Raw genomic sequence first — 22,989 nt, forward strand, 5'->3', positions numbered from 1 at the left:
AACCAAGGAAATAAGTAAGTCGATTATAAACTTTGTACCAGTGTCAGATAGAGTTATATTACTATATAACATAATACAACAACTATAATATATAGTAATGTGCCAATTATATGTTTGCATTTGCTTAATTTCCAGCCTTACATGTACAATTACAAAGAACATTTTTAATATTATCAATCACTTCAATTTTCACTTGTATTTGGTGGGTTACTTCTCTCAACTTGCTCGTTTGGGGGCATAATGCTTGTCTAACTGCGGTTTTCCCACTACATGATAATATTCCACAAGTAATAATATAGTTGGAATCTAAAATTGCTTGCCCTTCAACTAGGAGTCTTTTAAAATCTCCTATCAAATTTACAATGACAATAAACGATATCCCTATTTCGTCCGCAATCTTTCAAAACAAGTGTTGCCACCTATAGTCGTTTAAGAACGCGAATAGTCTGTGTTTTCAATGTACTTATATGTGAAGTTGGCAACATGAGTGTCAGCCATTTTGTAATGGTGTCACTGATGGTAAAACATGTTACACAGACTATTTTGTTAAGGAATTAAAGTAAAAAATAAATAGGTAAGTAAATTTTTTTAAAGCGGGAGGTTGTTATTAAACGTGTTTGGCCTTTTGAATATCTGTTAGGGGTTAACCTTAAAATTACTTGTGGTGTGTCAACTACTAAAGCAAATTTTGACCATTACACCAATACTTGACACGTTTTAACTACTGGAGAAGACAGACAGATCTAGCCAAAGTAGATATCCGTTATTTTGGTTAGTAATCAGCATTTTTGTATTTTTTTTTTGTTTTTTTGCTATTGTCGGAATCAGTAGTTGACACAGCATGACAACTTTTGCAACACAATATGTCAACTATAACCTCACGGTTTTTTTTGTAGGTACAAATGCCTCCTGTGAAAGGGAAAATGTTAGCTTATCCTGAAGGAGCTATGATAGCTGCAATAGAGTATGTTCGCCTTGGGGTGCCACTAGTCTCTGTAGTAAAAGGACATCAGGTTCCCAGAGTAACTCTTTTAACTATAGAAGAATAGGGCCAACGACTATTCTGACATCCGATGAAGAAAACTTGCTTGTACAAAGGATATTAAAACGAATGAAAAGACACATCCCATTTGTTGCTGACCGCCCTGGTCGTGCATGGTATGAAAGTTTTTTGAGAAGACATCCTTGTCTAAAAGAACGAGTAGCACAAAATTTAACAGCTTCCAGAGCCTTAGTAATTACCACGGCGTAATAAATTGGTTTGATGAAATAACAAAATATCTGTCAAACAAAGATCAACTTCAGATACTACAAAATTCTTCACGTCTGTTCAATGCAGATGAGACCGCATTATTTCTGGACCGAAAAGGCGAAAAAGTACTGGTTCGTAAAGGTAAAAAAATGGTTACCAACAGGTTAATGCTGATGAAAAAGAATGCATGCCTGTTGAATGCTGAACACTGATGAACTAACCGTGCTAAATTAAACAATAGAATGTCGGCTATAATAAAAACTTTTACCTTGAATCCAAGTTCACCAGGATTTTCTGGGTCGAAGTCGTAAAGTGCAGTACAACATGGTTGCCTAGTCATCGGAGTCCTAGCTGGGGACTTCATTGGGGACGGCAATGGTGATGCTAAAATTATATAATTATAAAAACAATAATGACAATTAACTTATATAAATATAATAAAACGTTTCCTAAGAAAACACATCATCTTGCTACACTATAAATGTGGGAAATAATTTCAAAATGCTCATGTGCAATTACACATATAAATAAAAAGCAAAAGCATTCAGTAATTTCCTATAACTAAAAATGTTAGTAATATTATAGCAAATAAGCCACTTCATATTAAAATACTTTTATGATCATTTACACCACTTTTAAAATATTAAAAATTTCGTTCAAGAGATCTTGAACAATAACAACTACCTAATATAATTCAACAATATAATCTTATATCCTATAATCACTATACATTTGTTAATTTTTTCAACACGTGGAATGCCACCACACACACACACACACACACAAATAAAAAGGTCCCATAGGCCGTTATATTTTGGTGCCATAAATGGTGAGACCACACTGTGGCTTCATGCGGTCCTACAATCCCATAAAAGTGCGAGACCATGTTGGTGTCATATGGCACTCAACGTGTTAAATATAAAAATATACAATGACATTCCCAAACAAATGGTTGAATGAAATTTAAAAAAAGATCAAATTGATAAATGTAATTGTATAAAATACCCTGATATCAAATCTAGTAAAAGAAATGTAAGTAAGTGATAAAATTACAGTTATTATTGACAGTTTCTTTATCCGGCATATCACATAACTTATTTTCTTTTTAATTTGTGAATTATACAATGTGAAGGTTTTAGCCAAGTGGCGATTCTAAATTTCGCCATTGGTTTGAATAAATTTATGTAAGAATACCAAAACGGCTGAATAATTATTTAACCCTCTACCGTATAAAAATCCACGTATGGAATTAACAGTTTATAATTTTTTTCTTCAATTTAATTGCAGCACATAAGCATGAATATTATAACTTGAAACATACATGTATTTGAAAACGTATTTTTTTTAATTTGTCAAAGCGAAGCTGGCACTTAATTGCAGTGTACTCCTGTGATGCGATTTTTTATATTTAATCAAAAATGTGCAGTTAATAATGCAGCCACATATAGCTTCGTGAAATTACCACAAATGAAGAACTTAATATAAATGTACTGGAAGTTCGGAAAATACTTGAAAACCTGAAGAATAGAAAAGCAGCAGGTAAAGATGGGATACCAAACGAATTACTGAAATATTGTGGAGCAGCAATGACAGAACAATTAACAACATTAATGAATAAAATTATAAAACACGATAAAATAGCGGAAGAATAAAGAACGAGCGACTTAATTCTACTATTCAAAAAAAGGAGATAAAAAACAGCCAGAAAACTATAGGGATATAAACTTGTTAAATACTACGCTAAAACTTACAACTAAAATTTTACAAGTGCTAATAAAGTAGAGGATAAGTTTAGCAGATGAACAACAGGGTTTTCGTAGCGGTAGATCGTGTACAGTGCAATATTCGTTATAAAGCAAATGACTGAGAAATCACTAGAGTATAATAGACCAGCATCTCTGTGTCTGATTGACCTAAAGAAAGCGTTTGACAGAGTAAGACTCAAAGATGTAATCCATCTTCTGTATAATAGAGAAGTTCCTATAAATAATATAAAAACTATCGAAAACATTTACCAAAACAACAAAATGGAAGTCAGAATAGGTGGACGCAATATTGATAGCCCAAGATGAAGATAGTCTGCAAAGACTGGTCGACAAATTTAACATAAGAGCAAAAGAATTTAATATAACAATCTCATCTCAGAAAACTAAAACAATAGTAGTCAGCAAAGAACTAACCAGATGTAAACCAGAAATTGATGGCATCAGTATAGAACAAGTAATGGAAATAAAATACCTGGGAATTACACTGTCTAGCTATGAAGACCTGGACAAAGAAGTGAGAGATCAAGTACAAAAAGGAAGTAGACTGGCAGGATGCCTTAATAACACTATATGGCGAAACAAACACATTAACACTGAGATGAAGTCAAGAATTTATAAAGCCAGTGTAAGACCAATAATGACATATGCCTCAGAAACAAGACCCGACACAGCCACAACGTAAAGGCTACTGGAAACTGCAGAGATGAGAGTACTGAGAAGAATTACAGCAAATACACTGAGAGATCGAAAGAGAAGTGAAGACATTAGAAGAAAATGAAGAAAAAGATATATTTGTTTCTAGTGTACATTTCTGGGAATGGACCTGCATTATTAATGGCTGCTATCTCTATAGAACTATAACATTGGGCAGATTCATAAGTATCCCTTTTAGTAAGTAAACCATTGCCCCTTGCACACAATTTATCACATCATATTTACAGCATCACAGTTTTACATCTTCTTTGCAGTTCACCTATTAGAACCGTTCTTTTTGCAAAATCTTCAAAATCTTCACAGTGCTAGTTTTTTTTTATGGATAGTACCATCAATATCCCAATATAAACTAAGAATTCCACCAGAAAATGATGTGTTAACTACAGGAGTTTTACTTCTCGAGGTGCCTGATTGCCCATTTCTGCCGACAATTACGACGTAGGTGATGTTCTGCGCCACAACTCCAACAATGACGACGTTCCTTCGACATCAAATTATTTATTGGTAGAAAGAATACACCATACCCAGAGAGAGACAAATCTCTCGACCGTTGGTGGCTTTGTGGAATATATTTTGGAAATAAACCGCATATTGCAAATATATTATTTATCAAACATCAAAACATGTTTGAGGTTAAAATATATGAGACTAAGCATTAAGATCAAGTTTTTAGGAAAAAAATTGTTAATCGTAATAATAAATCATTCGCTTATAATAAACTTAACAAGTTTTAAAAATAACACCTTTCATCTTGACCTTACAGTTCACTGTCAGACTATAAGGTTAGTGTATTAAAATATACATCTAGTAAAATATATTTTTATTTTCATATTGTTTTGGTTTATAAAAATAGAAATTGTCTCAACGCAATTACATCATCACTTTTTAAATGTAAACATACAGACTGGGTCAAATTTTGTTGAACATTGTGGGAATACATTTTGTCTGTTGGTACACCATATACCAATATTACGTTGAAATGTTCATATGCCAGCATTTATTTCATCCCTTTACTAACACTCCTACATTTAGCGAAAAATCGGTATTAAAAATTGTCTATGTAACGAAATTTTACTGACAGAGTATAAGTTCTCGCGATTTCAACAGCTCATATTGATCGAGTTCTAGGAAAATCTGTACACACTGAGGTTTAAATAGAGACGATAAATGATTGATATCTAGATAAAATATTTCAGCAAATGTACCATAAGCACGACTAACCCACCGAAAAAATTTGATCCAAAAATTAATGGGGAATGGGATAGTGCAGCACGAACAACTTGTATTGTATAAGTTGTACAAAATTAAATTCCCCTAAGCACCATCAACCGGAAGGATGATCTAAATAGCATGCCATTGAGAGCGATGGATAAGTTCGTAAATAATAGAGCAATAAGCATAAATGTAGAAGACGTTTCTGTTAGAGGCGGGTGTCCACAGGGAGGGGTGCTATCACTACTCCTCTGGAACATAGTTCTAGATATCCTGGTTGACCATCTTAGCAGCAACGGTTTCTACACAATAGCCTATGCAGACGATATTGCTGTCCTGCAAAGCGGTAAGTTTGAGAACACACTATGTGAGAGATTACAAGTTGCTCTCTGACTAATAGAAACATGGTGCAAGGAACACTTACTGTCCATAAATCCTAAGAAGACAGAGATGGGCCTCTTCACCAGAAACAGAAGAATCACGGGCTTAATACCCCCAAGTCTTCAAAACTACAGTCTAAACTTTTCTAACGAGGTGAAGTACCTTGGTATTACCCTTGACAGGAAGTTAACATGGAACTCACACTTAGATGGTAGAGCTAAAAGAGCATATATATTGCCTATGAGCAATGTCGACTAACGATGGGACGCACCTGGGGCCTTTCACCCAGGGTGATCGCCTGGGTCCACACTGGGTACCAAAAGTGCTACAGGCAATAGCGATTAATAAACTAGGTTTGCTTAAATATAACAGGTGCCATGAAAACAACACCAACTTCAGCAATGAACGTGGTCATTGGCATCACGCCTCTAGACATATATGTCAAAGAGGTGGCGCTGCGACTCAATTAAATCAAAGTTTGTTTTTGACAAACCCTACAAAATCGAAATAAGACAATATAGGGAGACAAACGTGGCAAATGCGTGTTGGATATACACCTAACAATAAAGTGGGGTATAGGCAAAAATGCCAGCGTAGTTCAGACTAAGGACCTGGGGGTCTTTTTGGTTGGTCAACTACAACAATCGCGGAAATTGTCAAATGTTACTCCCATACGCAAACCGTAAAAAGATGGGAAGAAGGGCAAGGATGTAGACTTGCCAGGGTAACACTAAGTAAACTTGAAAAGTCAGCATCAAAGAAGTGCTTAAGAATGACCAGGAAAAACCTATGCTTGACAGTTGGTTTTTTAACTGGTCATTGTCAACTAAGCAAACACCTCCACACACTGGGGCTAGTGGACACACCTCTATGTAGATAGTGTGATCGAAAAGACGAAACTATAGAGCATGTCCTATGTGAATGCCCATAGTTATCGTTAATACGAGAGTACGCGTTCGGCGAGTCCTAGACCACACCTGCCCACATAAGGGAGATGTCCCCTGGTGACTTGTCTATCTTCCTAGAAATGGCAGGATGGACAATAAGCTAAGGACGACAGCTCCCTGAGAGGATGCAGAATGAGTCAATTGTGGCTAAGTACTGTGGAACTTAACTCACCCTCCCTACTCTACAGATACAGAAGTTGGTAACTCTTATAAAACAACTCTATTTAGTGGCTTAAAATTGGTAATAAATATGAATTACAAATAAACGAACAGAAGACAAAAATATATGGAAGTAAGCAAAAAAACAAGAAAACAAACAGGGAGGAAGACCGATAACTTCACATTTGAAAAAATAACGACATTCAACTACTTGGAAGAGACCATGAGAACATCTGGAAAAAACAGAATTCAAGAAAAATTGTACAGGTTAAGGAAACCTTCGGAACAAAGGAGAAGAAGCTTACACAAAGACAAAAATACAGAGATAAAAAATACTGATACGGCGAAAGACCTGAAAGAAAAATAATGAGAAAAATTCTAGGACTTGAAATTGCCCCATGGGAGAAAGAAGATTAGACACATAGAACCATTACAACGCTTAGAATAGGTAGAATAGATCATCAGGAGACCGCCAAACTAGCTGATAAACAAAATTACGATATAGAACCCAATTTAACGAAGAAGCGAAGAGAAAACGAGATTAAGATAGTGAGATGACTTTTTCAAAACATACTAATGATTCAACTGTTTAGACTCTGGTTTTCTCGGACTCTTTCCTCAAGAATTTTCTGATAATTTGGTAATTTTTCACTTTTTCTTGATTAATAATTAAAAGAAAAGATTAAAAAGATTAACAGCATGATAAGACATACAGAAATAGGTCCAATCACATACTGCATAACAAAGATATAAATATATAATATATTATTATCATTATCATTCTGAGTGTATTCTACCGATTATGGTGCAGCCCCCCTTATATAGTCGTTCTTTATTTCTGCCCACGCTTTTCTGCGCCATGTTGTACCGGCTTGTTTCCTTTCTTTTGACGCCTCTTGGATACCACAGTGTAGTGGACCATCTAATGTCATTTGTTATCGCTAAATTTTTTTAAACCTACTGCCATTTTAAAGATTTAAGTCTCTGGATTACATCAGTGACCTCGGTTTTCTGTTAGATCCATTGTATTCTTTTCGATCTCTCTTTGTTATAACTAGCATGCATCGCTCCGTTAACCTTTGAGTGACTTTGAGTTTCGCTATTATCCCCTCCTTTAGTGTCCAAGTTTCGCCAATTGGAAGACGGAGAAAGCGATGGAAGGAAGATATGGATGAAGACGCAAAAAATCTCCTTGGTAGTCGATCGTGGAGGAGAATGGTTAAAGACTGTAACGAATGGAGAGGTTTGCTGAGGGAGACCAGGGCGTTAATTTAGTTGTAGAGTTTGTTTTAATATAGCTGAAATAAACTTCTATTTTTTTTTATTTTACATTATAGGTACCTACCACATAAATATAATACATTATACTTACTATATCAATATACCTAATTTATATGTAATTTTCTTGATAAATAATTTGTTTAAATAACTGGTAAATGATTTTGGATTTCTTATGTATTGTACTTGTACGCAAACATAGCAAAACATAAAACAAAAACACCAATAAGCTAACTACAGAGAAAGAAGGCAGTGAAAAGAAAGAGTTTACCATTAGCAGATTGTTGTCCTGGGTGCAACTCAAGTTGGTATGGTTTATGCTGAGGTGAAGACACTTGCGAAGAGCCTAACAACACATCTTTTTCAGAACAGCAAGTCAAGCATTTAAGAAACAACGGAAAACGAGCATTAAGAGACGTCATTCTATCTACTTATATTAAATTATATGTAAAGATTGAGTAAGCTAAAACCAATCATCTTTTATTAATGTTTGTTTTTGCAGGACAAAACTTAAAAGATTTTTAATTGAAACTAAAATATATTTAATACGGCTTGGTTTTTGTTTACTCTTATTATTTCATAGATAACATTTTTAAAGCCTATTAAATGTTTCCAGGTGTGACTTCATGTGTTCGAAGTGGTTAAATTTACTAATATTATTTATATAAATAGTAAATCATCTTCAAGTTCAATAATATCAAACGTATTGTAAGTTGTGCATAGTGAGGTTATTTTATGGTGACAATACAACATTATAAAAGGTTACAGTTTAAAAAATTCCAATCAAATCTTCCTTCCCGTAAATATGAAAAGACAGGTAAATTTTTAGCCCTCATGTGATTAATAATTAAAATACAAAATAATAATGCTACATATAAAAATAATCAAAAGTAATCTAATAATAAAGTTTCTATATAGTACTTCTTTGGTACTCCTCAAAAAACATTATAAAATAGCGTTTTTCGGCAAAAATGTTCAACACATTTTAACGATTTAGTGTGATGGTAATTCAATTTTACTGATTCTGCCTTTCAGAAAAGTTTGAAAATGTTTAAATCTCTTTAAGATTGAATTGAAAGTATTTTTAGTTATGGAGATATTAGTGCAGAAGGTATCTGTTTGAAATGACCATTTTTTTTGCATAAATATCATTGCTCTAAAATATCATTACATATACAAATAATTTTGCTAAGCGTGAGTTGTAAATTTGAAGCAGCAGCGAATGATGAAATAGGAACAGAAAATCATTGGTTTGACGATGAATGCAAAAATGCAACAAAAGAAAAAAATAAAGCCTATAGAAAGATGCTTACCCGACGAACTAGAACAACTGTAGAGAATTACCAAACAAAGAGAAGAGAAGAAAAGAGGATACACAAAAGAAAAAAATAAATCCACTTAAATATATGGAAAAACTTCAAAGGAGCATTCTATAAGGAAGTTAACATCAACAGAAAAGAATTTAATGCAACCACAAGACAATGCAAAAATCAGAATGGCGACCTATTAACAGCAAGGAAAGATGTATTGAATAGATGGGTAGAATACTTTAACCAGGCACTTAATGTAGAGGAAGAAAAAAATCTGGAAGACCAAAGAGATGAGGTAAGGGAACACACGAGAGCGAAGAGGAACCACCAACGATTCTTGAAGTTAAAGATGAAGTTAAAAAACTAGCCAGAAACAAATCACCCGGAATAGATAATCTCCCAGCTGAACTATATAAAAAAGGTGGCCACGATACCATAATGGCATTACAGCACTTATAAAAGAAATATGGATACATAAATCCCTCCCCAATGATTGGAATACTTTGCACCATACACAAAAAAAGGAGGTATCTTTGAATGCTCTAACCACAGAGGAATTACGCTTCTAAATGCAGCGTATAAAATATTTTCCATAGTACTATGTCACCGTATGGCACCATATGCAGAACGGGTAGCAGGAAAATAACAGGCTGGTTTCAGAGGTGGTAAATCGACATTTGATTATATTGCAACCCTGAAACAAATTTTAGAAAAAACACTGGAATATGGCATTGATACTCATCACATCACATATTTATAAACTACAAAGCAGCCCACGACTCTGTGAATAGAAGAGAAATGTTCAAAGTAATGAAAGAGCTAGGAATACCAAATCAGTTGGTAAATTTAACAAAACTAACTCTTGAAAAATTGAATGTAGAGTACGAATTCAGGGGGAACTGTCTGAACCTTTTAAAACAAATAATCCTCCTGTATACTGTTCAATCTGGCTCTGGAAAAAGTAATACATACGTCACAAATAATCACAATTATTGGTTCGATATTATAATAAATCAGTGCAAATGCTTGCCTATGCTGATGCTATCAATATACATAATACTACCGCAGAGATAAACTGTAGAATTTGCACAGCCAACAGATGCTATTTTGGGCTCAATCTCCTCCTTAAGGCTGTTTTAGCAGTTCAAGCCAACTGCGATTTGAAATGGGCGTATCACTTACTTTTCTACACTGCTTACGCGAGACCATCTTTACTCAGTGCCGCCGGCCGACGGGTAGTTTAATGACAACAAATACATTATTCTCCATTCAAATTAGTTTTAACACGAACTAACTGACCGTACGTTCATGAGATTTGACGTCACGAAGGCGATAACGATGAAACTAAGCCCAATGATGAGTAACACGTTTCACTATTAGATTTCAGTATTTTTAGGCAATTTTCTTTAAAGTTGGAACACGCTTTTCTCGATTATTACTGGACACAGAAAGGTAAAACAAAAATCAACGATTACAGAAAAAAAAACTCTTTCGAGTGATGGGCGTAAAAAGTTTGGTTATAATAGAACGTTAAACAGTATATTCCAATTTTTCAACAGAAGTTTCAAAAAAATAAAAAAAGTAAAACCATCAGTTTAAAGGCAACATAATTTCGAATAACGTGTCCAAATTTCGAGACATTTTGTCAGTAAATAACAGAGAAAACACTGTCTCTAGGTTTTGATGCACCGATAAAACAGCCTTAAATCCACAATTATATCGAGAAATACAAAAATAAAACTACAAAATAATAATACGCTCAGTAATAACATATGGTTTAGAGACCTGGACTCTAACAAAAAGTAATGAACATATGTTAGGATGTTTCGAAAGAAAAGTACTAAGGCGAATTTATGGAGCAGTGAATGACAATGGAGTGTGGAGAAGACGGTACAACTTCGAACTTTATAGAATATACCAGGAACCAGATATCGTAAAACATATTAAGATAAGAGGCCTGAGGTGGATAGGACATGTAATGCGGATGGAACAAAATGACCCAGCTAGAAAAACGCTCCTTGATAGACCCATTGGTGGGATAGGAACCCTTGATGGATAGGGACGATTGGAGAGAAATTCTTGGAGGCTAGGACCCACACAGCGTTGTAAAGCCAGAATGATGATTATATCCTGTACTCCAAATTCCTTAGGTTTTAGTTTAATAGCTTATTATGATTACTATTTTATCAGTGAAGTATTTACAAAAGTAAACACCTCACATAAACGACATGACATGAGCAATATTTCTATCTATAAAATGGATATGTGTAGGTTGTATTAAAGTTATTAATACTTTTCGTTAAGTTAATTTTATAAATAACGCAAACGCATCTGAAATACGGAAATAAATATATTTCACACCCACATATGTTTGAGGATTATATAAATATCAAGATATACACATGATATTAGTATAAATATTGTTTTAAATACAATTTATATATTTGATTTCATTACTCTCTTTACGACAATGCCCCTAACTTTCTTCTTCTTATAATAATAGAATGCCATCTCCCTATGGAAGTTGGCAATCATAATAGCTATTTTTATTTTTGAAGTGACTGTCCTAAACAAATCAATTGATCTGCATTAATACGAATCGCGCAGACTTTTCAACCAAGACATCTGTCTGCGACCTACAGATTTTCTTCCTTGAATTTTTCCGTGTATTATGACATTTCATACTTTGACCCCCTCATCACCGTAATATCCCCTAATTATTACAAAACTGTAGTTATCAAGAAACCTGTTGAATGCTTTATAGTAGTCACTAACGGGTAATGGTATATTATGGATCCTAATCAGAAAATGAACATTGCAGGAATGAAATTTCAGAACAAATAAAAATAAGACAGTTTAGTTGATATGGACTTGCTATAGTTAAACAGAAAAAATATAGTTTAATAGCTGTAATAAAAATAAACTTCCCGAAAATAAGCTAAACATTTAGAAAACGAAGAAGTATTTTGTAGACTTCCACAGTACTTTAACTTTTGTAGATTTTCTAAGCACAACTTACACCTTATAACATTATTTCTTGAAATTTGCAAAAGCTTATATATTTAAAGATTTATAATAAACGTAGTATTATTAAAGTAAAGTAAATAGAACTTGGGTATGACAAAAACCTCTGAATCCTTAAAAGATTTGCTTCGAACACCACTTATCACCCTGAAAACACGACACACGTAGACTACTTTATTCAACACTGTTGGATATATAAACATGTCTCTTTTTTTAATTGGAAATAACTTCACGCAACATCACACCCCGGTGAGGTATGAGTTTGGAAGCTCGCCAGTTCGGTTTTTTTTTATTTTATCTAAATATATTCTGCGATTCACAATAGATACACGAAGAAACATTTTAAATGAACTGAATAATGTAGGTATGAAATTTCTACAGATTCATTTTAAAAGTTTCCTATGCATATGTACTTATTGACATGTATTGAGCAGTTAATTGAGTTGCAAGTTCATGTTTTTATTCGACTTTAACTATACAGGGTGTTTCTAGACGAGCTTAGACTATCTATATCTCGGAAACTACTTACACGTTATTGATGAAAATTGGTTTATGGGGAATACAAGTTATGACGAACTTAAAGATAATATTTTCAGAGACATGCACTTCCGGTTGTACCGGAAGTGAACAACTTTTTTTCGACTTTTTTTCAGTCGCAAAAATTTTATTACTATTTTTTTGGTCAAATTGAGGTAAACTATCATAGATAAGACCAGAACAAACAAAATGCATCAGAGTTTATTAAAATAAACTGTCGGACACTTTCTTCAGGTACTGCGTCCAGCAGAATATCACGAACTGAAAAGAAATATACAGCAGCCGTCTTCCTAAATGTCAGTAAAGCGTTCGAGTCTGGCACGAAGGCCTGCTGTATAAAATGAACCAATATGGTTATAGTGAGGCGATGACATCTCTTATTTCGTCATATCTAGCCGAACGGCGGTTCAGAATTAGGATAGGGCTAACCCTGTCCGAAGCTGGAGCCACAGGGAGCGGTGTTGTCGCCATATATATACACCATATACACAGCAGACACTCCAACCGAACCCAGATCGTTAACCAGTCTATACGCAGACGATACAGCGATAGCTGCTGGCAGTACCAATCATGTTCTAGCAACAAGACACCTACAAAGGGCACTTAACGAACTATAAGATTGGTGTATACAGTGGAAGCTAGCTGTCAACCCTGACAAAACACAGGCCGTTATGTACAAAAAAAAAGACGGACCAAATGGGGTTCTATCTCTATTCGATACGCAAATAGAATGGTCAAATCAAGCCAAATATCTATAGTCTAGGCGGGATCTGTTTTGGATTGGACATTTTCCATAGGAAGCTATTTTTTGCTGGAATCCCTTCAGGATGTGCCCAATATCGATAATCACGATATACGCCAGTCGCAAACCCTGTGCTAAATTTTTTATTTAACAAAATCTGAAAACAATTGAAAATGTCTCATTTTTCTGCTAATATTTTCGTTTATAATTCGGAAAATATTGATCCTAGAGAAAAAATTATAAGAAGTTAAAAGTTTCGTTATTCAATTTTACACAATATTTCGTTAGCTAGAAATTGAAAATTTAATGTTTATTATTGAAAAAATAGCAATAATTGGAAAAAAAGTACAAAAAAATGAAGTTAATCCTTTAAATGTTTTCGACTTTCTAAACTTGACTTACAAGCTCCATATTCCGCCTAGAAAACTTTTTAATATGTTTAAATTGTGTGCTAAATTTTGTTAAGATCGGTCGGATAGGTTTTGCATAATAATTTTGCAACCCAGCCTACTGGAAAAAAATCGCAAATTTTCAAATTTATAGTAGGCCCTAAATAAGGCCCTCAGATAGTTGCAATTTTTTTTACACATAAAAGGAGGCTCAAACTTTCAAACGCTTGTTGTAAAATTTAAATCGGTTTAGCACGAGAGCCTAGAAATTTTTTTAAAGTTTAAAACATTTTTTATATATATTAGGCTTATAAACAAATTGAATAACTTTACGAGCTTTAAACATATCATTTTCAAAATCTATACACTTAAAGAACATTAAAAGACGCTTCTTAAAAAAAAAGATACATTCGGCTTACTGGTTGCCGAGATATTGAAGGTAGCATACATTTGCCGTGTAACTATAAGTGATAGAGAGCTAGTTTTTAAACAAATACCCTCGTCTTGTCAAGTACTTTTTATATGAAAAGTTTTACGCAATGCGCTTCACGGCAACATCCATAAAAAAGACAAATAAAAAACCGTTTTAGCGTAAAATGTCGCTCGGAATGCATGAGAGGTGGTGGTGGAGAACATTCACTCGAAATGTGAATCGGCGAGCTCAAAATCATAGCGCGCGCTAAAAATTGCATTATCTCGGCTTCTTGTTAACCAATTTTGCTCTTTTTTTTGAATCGATGTCTCGGACTACAAGGATTTTAAATATCATATTTTCAAATACCATTTTTAATTGCAAATTGGGAAATCTGCAATAAACAAATGTATGTTAAACAAGTAATTGCATTTTTTCTTCATGCATTTTTTTTGAGCTTGCAATTTATACATTGAAGTAAATTGTTACTTTTAGTAAACAAATATGTATTTATAAATTGTTAATAAATAATTTAAATTGTTAAAACAAAGGCGAACGAAAAAAAAAATTTTTTTTTCATAAATAAACTTTATTTTGACTCAATCTTCAATAATTTTTTTTTGAGTCTTTTTCTTTATTTGGAAGGAAAATATTCTTCAGGTCTTATTTCTTCCTCAAAACCTTCATTTTCCATTTCAATATCTTCATCCTCGATCTGTAAATTTAATGTTTTTTCCATCGACTCCATATCCATATCTCGTTCAACTTCTTCCAATATTTTACTCTGTTCAATATTTTTACATGTCTGACCATTGCAGTGAAGACTATAGTCAGACCATTTGAGACCATGTTTGATACAACTACATGTTACATTTGCAACTAATATTTCTGAATAATGAATCAGGTAGTAATACCTGCTCAGTTTGTATTGGCTCAAGACCATTTTGAGTTAGTTCCCACCCCCACTCAGTAGCTTTTTTTTAAAGAAACGTCTTTTATTGTTCTTTAAGTGTATAAATTTTAAAATTGACATGTTTAAAGCTCGTAAAGTTATGTAACTTGTTTATAAGCCTAAAAAATGTTTAAAACTTTAAAAAAATTTCTAGGCTCTCCTAGTAAACCGATTTGAATTTTACAAAAAGCGTTTGAAAGTTTGAGCCTTCCTTTATACGTAAAAAAAATTGCAACAATCTGAGAGCCTCATTTAGGGCCTACTATAAATTTGAAAATTTGCGATTTTTTTCCAGTAGGCTGAATTGCAAAATTATTATGCAAAACCTATCCAACCGATCTTAACAAAATTTAGCAAAAGTTTTAAACATATTAAAAAGTTTTTCTAGGCGGAATATGGAGCTTGTAAGTTAAGTTTAGAAAGTCGAAAACATTTAAAGGATTAACTTCATTTTTTTGTACTTTTTTTCCAATTATTGCTATTTTTTCAACAATAAACATTAAATTTTCAATTTCTAGCTAACGAAATATTGTGTAAAGTTAAATAACGAAACTTTTAACTCCGTATAATTTTTTCTCTAGGATCAATATTTTCCGAATTATAAACGAAAATAGGAGCAAAAAAATGAGAAATTTTCAATTGTTTTCAGATTTTGTTAAATAAAAAATTTAGCACAGGGTTTGCGACTGGCGCATATCGTGATTATCGATATTGGGCACATAACGAAGGTTTTCCAGCAAAAAAATAGCTTCCTATGGAAAATCTCTATTATAGTCTGAATTTCTACAGATCCCGCCTAGTCTACTAGGAGTAACGTTGGACAAAAAGTTGACCTTCACTGAACACGTGAAACAAATGGTCAAGAACGCTAAAATAATTAGAAGTCAACTCTTATCATTAATAGGTCGGCAGAGTTAACTGAGATTCACAACACAGATTAGGATGGCAAACTGTATAGTTTTACCGACACTAACATAGGCCTCGGCCGCATGGGGACACACTTGCAAATCCAACAGAAACATATGATCAGAGAAGCTCTGAATAAGTATGTTCCATTAAGGTACGTATTAAGAGAGTTAACATACTATGATGAAAACCAGAGGAGAGTACATGGGTAGCCCAGACAGCAGCTAGCTTTATATAGAGAAGACCCAGAAGAACAGTGAAGAAATGATAGCCACGCAGTAGTTGAATGTACGCTCTAACATGAGACCCAAAAATTACCCTATCCTTATATTTGATTTATTTTATTTAGTTTTTATTTTTAATACTAATAACCTTCTGTTACAGCAGTCATGTAGCGTCAATATAATAAAAAAAGTAGAGTGAATGCTGATCAGCAGCACAGGCAGAAAAGCCGTTCAGGTAAAAGGCCCATCGGGCAACTAATACCCTTCAGGTAGGGCAAAAGGGCCAAGCTCGTGGAACTTGAGCATCCAGGTCATGTACCGATAAATGTGGGCTCAATGGCCAGACCCTTCGGGCGCTCAGTCGACGAGGAGAACAAAAATTATTTTGCCAATTCGGCGGCTGAGTGACCGAGCACACACAATCCGGACGGGGAGTCACCGACTTGGTCGGCGACTCGCTGTCCGGAACACACATTTTGTGATACATGTCCAAAGTCATCTACAAACTAACTTCAGTCATTTATACAACAACTAAAATCTGGCGAATCAGGTCTCATTACCCAGGTACTACTCCATTACGGAGTGTGACCGGTTTGATCTTCAGAAATGTGTGTCCTACTGTTCCATTGAAACACACATGTCACTCGGAGTTGGGGCTCTACAAAAATTGTTGTGTGTGTGTAAGCATTCTCTTCAAGATATGTTACGGATAGGCCGTGGTGTATCTGCTGGCGATCTCCAGCTGTACATGCGAGTTTGAAAATTTTATTTGTGATTATTAGTTGCTTCTCTAATCAGAAAGGCGCCAACGTATCTCCTCTTTTAGTTTGTATTCCCAGACCATGTTTTCCTATGTTATCTTCCTGTTTTGCTTCGCCAATCATGGCATTAAAATATCCCATGACAATGGGAACTCATGTTTCTTTATAAATTCTAATAATATTTTTACATCATTATATAATTTTTCGATATCTTCGTCATAGTCTTTCGTCGGTGCGTCCACTTATAACATCATCATAAGTGGCTCGACAATCCGTTGTGGATCTTGGCCTGCTCACAAAGAAGTCGCCACTCCTGTCGATTCCTGGCAACTTCCCTCCATCTTCTAACCTTTAGAATCTGTAGGTCTTCTTCCACATCATCAATCCATCTCATTCGTGGTCGTCCTCTGCTTCTTGTGCCCTCTGGTTTTGAAAATGTTAATCTCATCCACTTATAACACATTCACAATTATTGTTGCTGTTTGCAGATTTATCATTAATATCCTGTCTGAGAAAAAGAGTACTTTTCTCAGCTTTATTTATGTCTTTACTCACAATTATTGCTACCCTTTTCTGTGCTTTGGATTGCCTTCTCTTGCGATGTATATGATCTTCTATATGTACTTTGACAGAGCCTGGCCATTTCATTTCACTTATTTCAAGGATATTTATATCTAGCCGGTGCATTTCTTAAATGGTGTTATAAATTAGAGGAGTGGAAAGAAAGTAAAGAAGCTCCAGACAAGCAAGCAATTCGAATTTTAAAGTTGTATACTTCCTACAAGCGCCATAGAGATATAGAAGGATGTGACCAAGCCTAATATATAGTATAAGCCTCAAGAGCAACAACGCAGAAGTAATGAATAGTGAAAACATTTCGACAAACAAAAGTAATGTGATATGTAGTATTTTCTAGTGTTAGTTTTAGTATTGCATGATACACAAAACATATTTACTTTCACCGAAAATATGGTACATGTTTATGGTCCAAAGAATCCAATTGATATCTTATATTACACACAAAATATTGCCAAAGTCCAAATACACCAAACGGGCAAGTTTACTAATCAATTTTCTAAGTAAGCAACAGTGAACAATAAATCCACAAATGCCTTTAACGTATTTCTTTTGATGTGTTCTTACAATTTTTATTTTTGATAAAAATAACTCTTATCAAAAATTAAACCTAATGGCCGAAAAATCCAGAATAAAATGTGTCGGAAACAAAATAATGGAGAATAAGGGGGAGGAAAATTACACCACTCTGTATTTTCAAATTTTTCGTTTCCTCTACGACAATGACGAAACTAAAAACGAGACATATGAGTCACTCACTATATTCTCACTCAACGTAAATATTTCTTTTCTTCATTACATTTTTGAATAAACTAAAACAAAAATCTATCTTTTTTTTACGCAAAAATCGAAATAATTTAGAAAAATAATTTATCATGAATACCAGGAATTGAAAGTAATTTCATAAATTTTGTGTAAGTATCTAGTGACGTAATCACAGAATAATAAACAATCAGAATGCCCACTCTACTTGAAAAAATAAGTACGCGCATCTCGTTCGCGCAGACTGAATCAGCCATGTTTTAAACGGAACCAGTGTTGTTCAGTGACATTTTATCTGGTGTGCATAGAAAAATTAACCCGGTTTAATTTATTTACGCCAACTATAGACATAATATGCACTATTTTATTCGTACTTTTAGTTGAAGAATAGATTAAATTATTTCAAATGTACTAAATTATTAATCTCTAAAAATTTAAATTACAGTTCTGTCGTAGCTTTTCACAAATTTCTCAATTCGAGTTATGTTTCCGTTTAAAATATGGCGATCACGTACTGACAAACTTCAAAGGCGGCATCTGAGAGTGGGCATTCTGATTGTTATTTATTCTGTAACGTAATGGTGTTGTCTATACTGTATATTATAGTAAAGTGTTGTACTCTGTCATAGTGCGCATGTAAAATATATTTGACTGACAAGCAACAAGAAACAATAATGCAACACTTAGGTAACAAAATAACGTTCCAATATCTGGTTTCATTATAAATGCAAAAAAATCAATAATTTTTTCAAATTGTAACGATTATTGTGCTTATTGAAAATGGCAAATAGCCGAAAGGTTTAGCCAATAATTAAGTGTTTTATTTATATCAGACCGAAACCCAGCAATTAAAAAAGTTTCTACATTTCCTTACATTTTTGTAAGGAAATTCCTATATATTCTACATATAAGAGAGAAATAATCTTGTAATTTAACCAAAAGCCTTTTTTTCTGATTAAAATAAACGTTAAAGGTGTGTATGACGAATTGGACGAAGCGTACGATGAAGAATGAGGTAGGTCAGATGCACTAGAACAACAATTGATGAACATAGAAGATGCCGTAGAACAGAAAACAAGACACGTCGAAAGAGAAAAAGAGCTTTTGAGAAGAAAAACGCTGAAGAGTTGCAAGAACTAAAGGAAGCAAAGGGAAAAGGGAGCTATACTTGAAAAGTGGGTAGATTATTTCAGTGAGCTAGGTGAGTAAAGACTGTAATTCAACATATATTGGACAAACACACCAATACCTACAAAGAAGAATTGTTGCACACAAACATAGTGTACAGAGCAATGGATTAAACACAACAGCCCTAGCCAAACATTCTCTAGAAATAAGCCATTCTTTTGATTTTGAAAATGTACAGATTTTGGAAAAAAAGAACAAAATTACAACAAAAAATGCATATTGGAGATGATTCACATAAAAAAAGAACCAAATTCAATCAATAATAAGACTGACATCAAAGATCTTTCCAATATGTACCTAATTTAATAAGTTGAGTTGTTTTTTAAATGCACTATGGCAGATATTTAAAATATGACGTGTTTTAAGATACCTGCCAGATGTCAACTGTCAATGTCAGATACCAATTTTTTAATCCATGTTGAACCTTTTAAAAAAGTGTACCTAAACATGAAATTTAGTTGTAAAATGTAATGTTTATAAAATAAAATAAAGTGCTTATTGAAAATGGCAAATTTGCCGATACATTTAAGCAAAAGTTAAATAGTTTTATTTACATCAGACCGACAAACCCATTAAATAAAAAAGTTTATATTTATATATATGGAGAGAATACGTCTAAAAATAAAGTAAGAGAAAAGTGTGAATGTGAATAAAGACTCATGGAATTTAACAATTAGTAAGCTCAGTAATCATGATCTTATTCCATTGATTTTTATAGGCTAAATATATCAAATATAGATAGGAATTTCCAATACATAAATATCTAACAATTAATTAACTCGAATATCTTAAATACTACTAAATAAAATTGTTTTAAACTCTAAGATAATGAGATCATGATACAGTCATAGCTCCGTCACGCAAAGGAAATTTTATTAGGTTAGGAAAAGGGATAAAACAAACAGAACAAAATAAAGAAGACAAAAATATGCTGCGTATATACATATACTTACAGTTTATGCAACGACTGATAAAAATCTGTTTAGATAATGTCACAAAATTGCAATTTGTTTTAATTATTTAATAAATATATACCTGTTTTCCATCTGTTGAATTAAACGAAATAATAACAGAAAAACATACATAACGGTTAGTAAGTTAGTTAGGTTAGTAAACAAACTCAAACTTAAAATAAATGTAATATAAATAAATTTAAATCTAGGAGATGCCGATTAATTTTAAAAATATAAAAATGTATATACATTTTAATGCCCAAAACCCTCCGATTTTTTCAGATTTTTTGAATATTTTTGAAAAAAATTTTGAATTTTTCAAACAATTTCAATTTCAATGTCAAACTTCTAAATAATTATTTTTCTTGTATTTTTTTTCGAAAAAACATATTTTTTGGTGTTTTACCCATGTTTTTAGCACATAAACTCAACTTCATGTGAATAAAGAACGATTTTTCATTTATTTTTTCGGGTTTTTATAATAACAGCGTCATGTTGCCCATTATCAGACTAGAACATACTCTAAATTCGAACAAACTTCATTTTCGGTAATGTTTTTCATATTTTAAGAACATAACCTCATTTAAATGTGACAAATAACGATTTTTGTTTCCCCCATGTATTCGAGTGGTGATTATCATTTTGCCAAAAATTACCTACATAACCTACATTTTTTTTGAAAAATTCAAATATTTTCCTGAGCTTAATTTTAATCCAAAAAATCTGAATGGGCATTAAAATGTATGTTCATGAATTTTTTCAGATTTTTTAAATCAAATGATAGTCCAGAAAAACTTTTTTTTTTCGAAAAAACACATTTTTTGCGATAGGGGATGCCTGGGGCCACCTAGGGAGCTAGAAATTTGGCTAAAGGGTATTTTAAATACATGTAAGAATCTTATCCCATTATAGCCATTATCTCTATATCGTGCGAGCTAAATTAAATTGATGATGATAAAATTGATGTTGATGAATGATGTTAAAGTAAAATTCCGAATATATTTTTAAATATTTTCATTTAAAATAAACTGCTAAAATCGGCAACTCCTTAAAAACAAATAAAAATAAACCAAATAAAAATAAAATAAAAATACCTTGAGGGTAGCTCCAAGGATCAAAAGGATCTGACAGTTGTTGATGTTGGTAATTTGGTTGTTTGATGGGAATTGTTTTTGGGGCGGGCTTCCTATAAATATAGCCACTGCCATAACTATTGTGATGGTTACTACTGTGATTAAATAAATTAGTGTGATTATTTGTACCATTTAATCCGTCCGGCACTGTGTCTATGTGAAGATCCTGGAGAGTTTTGGGAACAAATTCAACCTTTGGACGATTGGCAGCCTCATCTTTCCTGTAACAAAAGGCAAATTAGTACAGATTCTGGAAACCATGTATAAAAATATCCTTTCCATGCAATATATTCTGCAAAGAAAGAAGATATTTTGATAAATGGTGTTCAATATTTAATCCATGTTAGTAATACTTTATTTTCTCGCTCACTACTTGAATCTAAATTTAACAGAAGCAAAAGTAAAAATACTTGATGGTTCTTAAAAAAATATAAAACAAAAGAAAATGTCTACTAATACTCCATCATGTTTAAAGAAGGAAGTATAGGAACATTAGGGAGTAGGAGGTTGAAGAAATGAGTATTTGCTTCAAGAACTAAATATTAATATCAGACTCATTATAAAAATAAACAGAGATGTTCCGAGGTACTTTGATCATTTCACTAGAAGGTGAGAGAGCATGGAAAGACTGATCGTCGAAGATACAGTCCATGCCATACGATCAAGAGGCAGATCTCTTCACGGTGGTCTGATAAAATTAAAAAATTCACAAGACTCTACCTTCCGGAAGCATATCACAAAGCTCAAAATAGAGTTGAATAGTCAATCATAAACAATCAAATATCATGATATCACAATATCCTTGCGTAGAATAATGAACTGAGGAGGAGGAGGTATAACAAAAAACCAGATAGAACATTATTTGCACAAAACACGAAAAATATGTAGAGAACGTACAGCTGCGGGCATTGAATAGTTTACACCTTCATTTTTACATTGTAATACTGTAAAATCGCAGTGTCTTACGGATTTGCTAAATGTCAAAGTCATCTTCTTCTTCTTCCTCTTTATAAACAATCCTGCCTGTTTCTCAGTGTTAATGTGTCTGTTTAGCCATATAGTGTTATTAAGGCATCCTGCTAGTCTATTTGCTTTTTATGCTTGATCTCTCGCTTCTTTGTCCAGGTCTCCATAGCTAGACAGTGTAAGACCCAGGTATTTTATTTCCATTACTTGTTCAATAATGATGCCATCAATTTCTATTTTTACATCTGATTATTTCTTTAGTGAATACTATTAGTTTTCTAAGATGAGATTGTATTAAATTCTTTTGCTCTTATGTTAAATCTGTGGACCACTCTTTGCAGACTATCTTCATCTTGAGCTATCAATATTGCGTCGTCTGCGTAACAGAGTATTTTTATTTTTTGCTTTCTCTTTGTTTCCCATTCTGTATCCTCTTCCTTAGTTA

The 22,989-nt window shown here is 33.3% G+C and overlaps 1 protein-coding gene across 7 annotated transcripts in view; it reads right to left on the minus strand.

The window, feature by feature from the left end:
- The window catches only part of EndoA (SH3 domain containing GRB2 like, endophilin-A), a 254,127-nt gene that overhangs the window by 16,412 nt on the left and 214,726 nt on the right, over nucleotides 1-22,989 (minus strand). For 5 of the 7 annotated variants that reach the window (XM_072546091.1, XM_072546090.1, XM_072546087.1 and 2 more), the window contains 2 exons: nucleotides 21,540-21,799; nucleotides 1,521-1,636 (listed from right to left, as the gene is read on the minus strand). In XM_072546091.1, coding sequence (XP_072402192.1) covers nucleotides 1,521-1,636; nucleotides 21,540-21,799 — 376 coding nt within the window. Of the gene's footprint in view, nucleotides 1-1,520; nucleotides 1,637-7,980; nucleotides 8,068-21,539; nucleotides 21,800-22,989 lie in introns of all 7 variants that reach the window. The other 2 variants (XM_072546093.1, XM_072546092.1) reach the window with 2 other exon arrangements.

This window comes from Diabrotica undecimpunctata, chromosome 10, assembly GCF_040954645.1.
Source record: "Diabrotica undecimpunctata isolate CICGRU chromosome 10, icDiaUnde3, whole genome shotgun sequence".
Taxonomy (NCBI): Eukaryota; Metazoa; Arthropoda; class Insecta; order Coleoptera; family Chrysomelidae; genus Diabrotica; species Diabrotica undecimpunctata.